We start from the raw sequence: 8,741 nt of genomic DNA on the forward strand, positions 1-8,741 counted from the left end.
CTTGCATGTCAGCACTGTTACTTTCTGAAGCATTTTCTCCATACTGAACTTGAAACATGAGACAAATGTTTCCTAGAAATTCAGTTTATGTCTCCATCAAGTACCTCTGGAACTCAGGAGATCAGCTTTTTTTTAAACTATTAAAGCACTGCATTTTGGTGGCTTTAATGATTCTTCTTTTGAAATGCTTGTGGGGGTATAAGGCTTGGTAATGGTACAGAGTCACCCAAAATTCAGAGATTTACTGTGATTAGCAAGCTATTGATCATCAGCTGATCCAGAGCAACTTACAATATATATTCTTGTATTGTCTTCCTATTATGAAATAAAATTGCATTAGGTTAAATCTACACATCCTGTTTTTCAGACTGAAGCATCCTAAGATTTCCTAATCAAAACCATGACTGAAAAATGAGGAGTATTCCCTCCCAGAAAGCACTCCTCCAAGAGAACTCATCCTGGCAGAAGCCCAGTGCTCTCCCCTAGGAGAACAGACCAGATTTTCTGCATTACTTTTAGGAGTAACTTCTGGTACTATCAATACTTCTTACAGTACTCTGCTTCTATTTTTAGATGTTCTTCAAGTAGCTCAAGTCAGGAACATAAGTTGAAAATGTTTTCATGCATACTTGATGTGTTTCTTTCATACGGACAAATCTTTTCTGAATAAAGACCAATATTATACATGTAAAGTCTTGTGGCACAAACAACTACCTTGCATTTATTTAGAGTCCAATAGCTGCTTTATTAAAAACAAAAGCCTAAAAAATGTCACAAGCAGCACAAACCATTGTGTGGGTAACCTCCTCTGCCAAAAACTGCTAGTGTAGACTGATGTGAAAGCTGAACCATGTCACCAATACCTGGACAACTCTGTTCAGGCAGCTTGAGCATTTTACAAACCAAAGTGAGAGAACATGAAAGCACAGATATCTAATGGGATAGCAGGGAAGGGCAGGAAGTATACAGGAGATCAGGAGACACTATTCACTCACGTAGCACAGTTCAGTGACTCAGCAGAGACTCATTGCCAGCCAACGTTATCAATGTGTTCCTCTCTTTAAACTTAATTTTCCATTTTCCGTTCCATTCCCTTGGTACCAAGTCCTGCTTTGAGTCAGCCTCCCCAAAAGGGGCATGCTGCTTTTTGACTGTCCCTCATTTCACGAGCTGACCGTATTTTCCCTACTTTTCCTTCTTATTGCTGTGAATTAGTTACTCCAGAAAGGGTAGAATTTATTTATAATGCCCACAGTGTCTCATGAACATCAGCTACCATTGCAAATGTGTGCTATTTTTTGCATAATGAAAGAAACACATAAATCCTGTTTCCACACTGAACCCAAGGAATGGAAAGTTACACCAGCGAAGCAGCGAGCCCCCGCTGCAGGCAGCCTTGCTCTCATGACAACTGCAGAGGGGGTCAGGGTCCTTCTTCCCCTGTAGCTTTCCTCACAAGATGGCACTAGAATAAATGGTTAGGGCAGGGATGCCAGACTACGGCAGACAGCAACTTCAAAGCAAAACATAAATGCTCCTTGAACAGCTGAGTGCTTGCCCCTGTTCCTACACAGAGTTTGACACACTGCTGATGCCTGCCACGACCGCTGCTACCATCACCGATGGCTGTCTCTGAATAAACAAATGCCAGAAACCTGTGCTTTTTTTCAAGTGCAAAGTGCTACACACACTTGATACTCGCATCGCACGCTCTCTGCCTCAGCAGGCGTTTTTAATGGCATTTGTATTCAGTACCAGGTGGTTTTGCTCGCATCCGTTTTTTCATTATCTCAGTATTTTGAACACTGGCTTCAACATTTCTGTTAGGGGAGCAAGCACCTCCAAAGGCATCGGAGGGGGAAAGCAGCGAGCCATGCGATGGCTCACAAAATGTGTTCCATTTTGCCACGCAAGGCAAGCGCAGACCAATGCGTGCAGCACACACAGCCAGTGCTGGCCACGCACCATGGGTGCCGCTGGGCAGCGCTGGCAGAGCTCGGGCTCATCATTAGATGGTTTAGAAATGCCAGGAAGAGCCTCCAACTTGCACCTCTCGAAGACTTCTTTTTAAATGACAACTGAAAATTAAGGGGAAAAAAATGTTTTCTACAAGCAACCAGGCAGGAACTGACAGAACAGATGTGGCAAAGATGTGACTGTCAGCGCAACGCATTCACTACAGTTTCTGGGTCCCCAGCTCACTGGCTCAAAATAGAAACTCAGACCTTGCAGGCACTCAGTCTCAGAGTTTACAAATTTCTATCTCATTACAAAGGACAGGTAGACTTAATAACTGACTTGAGCTTCCAGCCCTTATAGCTCTTGTGTCTACTTCCATTATTTCTTCTCCATTTGTCCTCTCCCAAACATACTAAATATATACATAAATAAAAATTTCTGTATAAATTCAGTATTTTGCAGTGAGAAGGATCCTTAAACACCAGTTAACTAGATCTTACAAGTTGCTGGATCTAGAGCCATGATAGCCTCCCCCTTTATATTAAATCATTATGGTGGCTGCTTCCATTCCCCAGTTTGATGGTTGAGTATATAATTTATATTAAGTTCTGGCAAACACTAATGTGACCTCATCAAAGGCTGTTAACGAAATCTAGCTCTGCTCAAATTCACCACTGCTAGCCAACTATGCAAGACTTGCCTGAAGAAAACTACAAATATATCTCAAATGGAAAATGTAAAAAATACTCTTGATAGTCTCTTCAGAAGTAAGGGCAGTTTTCAGAAAGATAAAAATGGCTTTTTAAAACTTTTTGTTTTATATTCACCTATTATGGCCTTTCGCATTTCCAGCTGAAGCCTCAACTCACAGACCAACCCGATACAGTTAACTCAGACTAAGGAATGTATTGGTTGAATTAATTTTCCTATACTTTTAGAGGTTTATTTTTAGATACAGGAGAGGAAAAAGTGATAGCTTGTTAGAACAACAGAAGCATATATAGATCATATTGGAAGGAAGTCCAAACTAGAAACAGAAGTTTTAGATAAGCTACTACAAAATGAAAAAGGAAAAAAGAAATAAGCATAAACACCTGTTTAAATGTCTTGAAGCTGCACGAGCAGAAGGAGGACATGTGAAACGGGCATTCCTATTTGACCATAAAACTTGTGCTACTACAACAGCGTTACACTGAATTTTCTCAGGAGACACAACATGCCTATACGCATACTGTATTTCTTCTAAAAATTCATCTGTCAGCAAGCTATGTCTTCAGTCACATGCAGCACTGTAAATTAGTTCACTTACCCCTACCATTAATGGGAATTTGACAGAGCCAAGCCTCAGGAATCTGATTCTAGTTATACATGGCCAGTGGTCGATTCATCAACGCAAACAGGCAAAGAAAAGGACTACAAAGCATAAGTATTTGATTCTTTTATTTTTTTAAAAAGGCACAGCTCTGATGGCACTGCTCAAATTAAACTCCCACAACTGCAACATTAATTTCCCTAGGATAATTTGCTTCTGTGATTTTTAGAACAAAGAACAGCAAAACAATGAATTCTGCACACCCAATGGGGTTTCACGCAATTCCTCAGTTTTGCCTTTAGTTAGAGAGTTTATTGATCACCTTAAAAGACAAGGGCCGCTATATCCTACATTGTTACCACTGGGCTAACACTTGGAGCACATCAAACTGCCTGGTGATTTACAGGAGAGCCTAACGGCATCTGCTTCTGCTCAACTGGCAGCAATCCTTTCTGCCCTCATATTCCTGCCAATATTTGTGTAAAAGCCTTCTTAACTTAACACACCAATAATTCATATCACCTCTGTGTGAAATATGATCTAAACTTATGATTCATAAAATTGAAAACACATTAGAACACAAAGTGGTAACGCCAACAAAATGAGACCCTGTTGATTCTTCTGTAAACGGGACCGACATTTTCCATGGGAATTATCTTGTTCTAAATAATCCCACATTATAAAATCCTCACAGTAATATATTGATCAGTAAAAAAATCAGTAGTTGTTAGGAAATATTTTAAATCAAAAAGGTAACAGGATCATTACAGTAATATATAAAATGTTTCATCAATAACTACCAAGAAAAACAGAAGAAGCAACAGAAAGAGTTTTAGAGTCTCCAAACTTCAGAAGAAATAAAAAAAAAAAAAAAAAAGGAGGAATTGAGGAAAGCATTGTTTCTGCCTCTTCAAGAGATTACAAGTTATTGAAAAACTGAGGCTACTTGTAAATGAGCGAGGCACATACCGGGGCAAAGATCCCTTTAAAAACTACATTGCTAGAGAAAAATTTGTACCAATTTGGCACTTGGCATCATACATTGCAACACTTTTGACCTAGTATGCAGAGCTTTCAAGCAAAGTATGACCTTGCTTGGAATGACAAACAACGCAGGATTCTCTCTCTCTCAGCCAGCATTACATGGCAAAGACCATGGCAGTGACGAGGGAGGAAATTTCTTGCAGCCAGGAGAGAAGTACTTCGGAGGTTAATGTTTTGTAATCGTAACCAAACATTGTGTCAGTGAATCACGTTTTGGTGCTATGAGTAGGCAAACACCACAGTGCTGAAGCCTCTGAATGGCACTGCTCAAAGGTTAACCATCCTGACCCTAGACAGCAAAAAAGCAATGACAGCAAAGCAGCATTGCTTTTAGTTATCTGCACACTTGAAACACAAATAATGGATCGTGTTTACAAAAATAAAGCCATTATTTTCCACTAACCATGCCAACTTTAGGAGAAATCTGAAGACATAGGAAGGAAGGTCTGTGGGTAGGATGGAAAATTTTAGCAATTTTCTCAAAATTCTATATTTAATTTTTGGCTGGGTAACAAACCTATTGACTTATGCTGCACAAATATTTGTTCTTTGTGAAAAACAAAGGTAAGACTTCTCATTATTATAAAGTGGAGTAAGACTTCTCTTCAGGGAATGAAGGCCACTTCATGAGCACTTTGCAAACACTTCACATTAAAACAAGGGACTCCAGAGTTCAAGGGATACATAATTTATTTTAATCAGTTCCCATTTACAATCACTACTGTAGAGAGAGCTACAATTATAGTAAACTGCAGACACAAGAAATCCTTCATGTGGCATTAACAGGGCCTTATCATTTGTAAAATCTAATCTGCCTATATCAGACCAGGGAGAACTGAATTTTGTGCAACACTTGAATTCTGGTCAGTGCCTACATATGCATCACCCTTACAAGTGAATGCTTATGTTACACACCAATTATAAATACTATTATAATGTAAATTATAATAGTGTCTTTATCTTAGGTGATTTTCTTCTTGCACCACGTATTTCCTTTACATACCTAAATGCGGGAAATTAATAATTTAAAACTCACCTCTTGTAGAACTGCATTATTAAAATACACACTTCCTGATGCTACAGGACTTTCTATGTCCTGAGTCCAAAAAAAAAGGTTTAAGTACAGCCGTGCATGAGTTTAAGTCTGCCTGCTACCAGGTGCCTCCTATATACACAGCAATTTTCCTTACATGGGACTTGTAAGGAAAGACTTGTACTTCTAAGTACAAGATCACAGGATGCCATCAAAATATAAAGACAAACAACCTCCAAAATGGGGTAAAAAAAAAAAAAAGAAACCTTTTCTTAATCAAGTTCATGTTCTGGTAAAATTCTTTTTCAGCGTACTTACAAAGCTTTCATAAAGCCCAGTCGCACCTTAAACACTGGCAGGTTGTCAGGGTCACAAATAAACCACGCTGCAGAAAGACACCATGATGGCTCCATGCAAAGCTGACTTCACTGCTCTCCACCACATTCCCTGAATGGAGGGTGGTTCATTAGCTAGCACTCAGTGAACACTGCCGGGCCTGTCCTGTCCCTATCTTGTATCCCAGGGGGACTTCTTTGATGAGGTGCCATTGGAATACAACTCAGCTGCTCCTAGTCCTGCACATTAACAAAGCCCTGCACGTTAATAAGCCCACTCAGAGACAGAAGGCAAGCAGGGTACCAAGCAGGCTTTGAAGAAGTCAGCAATGGTCAAGGAGTAATATAATCTAGGTTTTTCCTTTACTTAGATTATCCCAGCTCTTCACTACCCCCCTTATACAGAATGCAAATTGCAGTCTACTGTGAAATATTAACCAATTCTCCTTCAGCGTAACTAACTTAAGAAGTTTCCACCATGCCTCTGCAGGATCTCCCCTTCTGCTGTACCGCTGTAACTCAGGGCAGATGTGGGGGTAAGTGCTATGCTATAAACAAGGTCACTGAAATGATCTAGGTTAAAAACCAAAGCTTTGCAGGCCAAAAAGATGTAATTCATGAAGCGCCTGGTTCTACAGACAACTGGACAAGCACAACTCAAAAGGTGAGAAGCTGCCAGGGAACAAGAGCAGCTGCCCCGGAGCTTCTTAAAATCACCATGGAGACAAAGAAAATGCATCACATAACTATGCCCATAGCAGAACTCCAGCCCATGGAAGCCTCCTAACACTTCTCAGCATATCAGCAACCCTATGCAAATCTAACTGCTGACTTGAAGGAAGGATTTCAAAGATTTTTCTTTGGTTGTTACTTCATTAGGAAACAATGCACATCTTTGTTTGTTTCCTAATGAACATACCTTAGAGTGATCAATCCTTTTTTTTAAAAAAAAAAAAAAAAAAGTTTGCCTTCTCGAGTGTATTAGAAACATCTCATTTTGCTTTCTAATCTCTATTTCTAATTTACTTAGTGATAGTTTTGGAGGCTTTGGAACAAAGAGTGCTCTCTCAGATGGTCTCTTTCAATTTGTCAGAAAGTAAATTTTTTCCCCAAATGTTAATCTCAGGACTTTCTTTTTATGTCATATAGAACAAACCCACAAAAAATAATGCTCTCCGTTTTACTAATCCCTTTAAACAAAGCTAGGCAATTTTTGAAAGCATTTTAAAATCAACAAACCCAGTACTAAGTTGAGGTATTTAGGTATTTGCCAAAGCTTCCTTTTTTTTTAAGCAAACTGATGGCACAGTGACAGTATCTCCCTCTTAGTTTATATACGAATTAGCTGTTCGGTTTTTTTAACCATAATGTGAGTAACTGCAAACCTGAAAAGCCTCTCCAGTCTTGTTCTCTAAACTAATATTTTCTTAGAGAAAAGGCTGATGGAGGTATGAACAGAGCAGTAAATCTTTAAGCAAAGTAACAGTTCTTGCAGGCAGCTAGCCTCACTGGAATTCACTTTCTGGTGTGCAGCAAAAGGAAAAAAAGCAGAATCTTGTCCACAGAAAGATTAGGAAATAATGACCATAAAACCTTCGAGGTTTGGCCAGTGACAGAATTGAGAACTTTAGGGTGAAAACTTCTTTAAACCAACACCAAGACAGAATTAAGAAATGACATGTACCTTATCTACTGGGAGAAAGTCATTTTCAACTTCTATTGACCTTGGTCGTAGCTTTATAGGTTTGTCTTTGAAGATATCTCCAAAGCCAACACCCTTGATCTTTTTGGGTTGGATTGTCGTGCCTCCGTTGGCTCCTTCCGATTTTGTGCTGCAAGAGTCACCACCATCACTCTCAGAGCCTGTAGCATCTTTTAGACCTGTGAAATGGAGGGACGAAAGAAGAAATCTTAGGCGTGAAGCTCACTACTTTCAAAACAGATTGTGACTGGAAAATGATCCCTCCCACCATCCTCAACAGGAAAACGGAACCACAAGAAACAGGTAGAGAAGATGCTCTCTGTGCCATGCGTTTATTTTTGAGTTTTAAAAATCACTTTATTTCATCACACTGGTGTACCAGTTAGAACTTATACCAATCCATAAAACATGCATACTCCAGCATCAAAACTTCATGAATGAAGACGGCCATTCCTTGACTACCAAGAAAATCCTTCTTCCTCAGACAAGAATTATTCAAAAGAGAACTCAATAAATGAAAAAGTTAAATTCAGTTGTAGGGAAGCTATTGTATGAAGCCACTTAAAGCTAACAAGCAGTCAGACCAGGCGCACTGTACCTTAAATCTGTGTGACTCATATCAAGCCAATTGTGCAATTAGTATCTAAAGCTACATTACCTAACTGGGAAATATAAAGCTGAAAGCTGTTTAAACAGATTTGCAATCAAATAAGCTGCATAATATGTTCCCTGCTGAAAATTAAATCTCTGCAGCATAGACAGCCTCATAGGAAAAGCACCCATGCACACTATCCTCTAGGAATACAGTAAATCAAAACTGACATTCTGATTTGCATTACTTCTCTCAGTGAATAGGAAAATTTATATGCGCTTATCTGAAAATATCTGCTCTTTGAATAGCAGAGGCCACAGACGCAATATGGTGATGCTTCAGCCACTTTGCAGAATGGTGTAGAATCAGGCCAAACAGTCACTGGCAGCAAAAGTGACCCACTGAAGTTTCCTCCAATTGAAACAGTCCCCAGTATCATTTAAATCTTCCTTCCTACATTACAGATAGATTGACTTAACTGTGTTTCCAGAAAAACCACACCAATTGCTGCTACTACAGCACTAATTCTACCTAATAATAACAAACCCAAATCCTCACATTCCCCTCACAAGCATTCATGGTGTCACAGACATGGATCTTACAAGTCAAAGAAAGAAAAATTTCAAGTAAGCTTATCTTCTTAATTATTTTTATACCAAGGTCCACAAAGTAATTGCAATGGATTTTCATCATAAGAGGCTGCCAGTACAGAAGAAAGATTCTTCTTTAAAATCTAGACACCCAAAATCAGGAAGAGATTATAC

General features: G+C 39.3%; 1 protein-coding gene across 1 annotated transcript in view; it reads right to left on the minus strand.

Annotated features, from left to right (window-relative positions):
• SH3KBP1 (SH3-domain kinase binding protein 1) overlaps positions 1 to 8,741 on the minus strand; it is a 220,850-nt gene that overhangs the window by 85,493 nt on the left and 126,616 nt on the right. The window contains exon 5 of the mRNA XM_009325486.1: positions 7,368 to 7,564. Coding sequence (XP_009323761.1) covers positions 7,368 to 7,564 — 197 coding nt within the window. The remainder of the gene's footprint in view (positions 1 to 7,367; positions 7,565 to 8,741) is intronic.

Source organism: Pygoscelis adeliae, unplaced genomic scaffold (assembly GCF_000699105.1).
Source record: "Pygoscelis adeliae isolate BGI_AS28 unplaced genomic scaffold, ASM69910v1 Scaffold386, whole genome shotgun sequence".
NCBI classification, from domain to species: Eukaryota; Metazoa; Chordata; class Aves; order Sphenisciformes; family Spheniscidae; genus Pygoscelis; species Pygoscelis adeliae.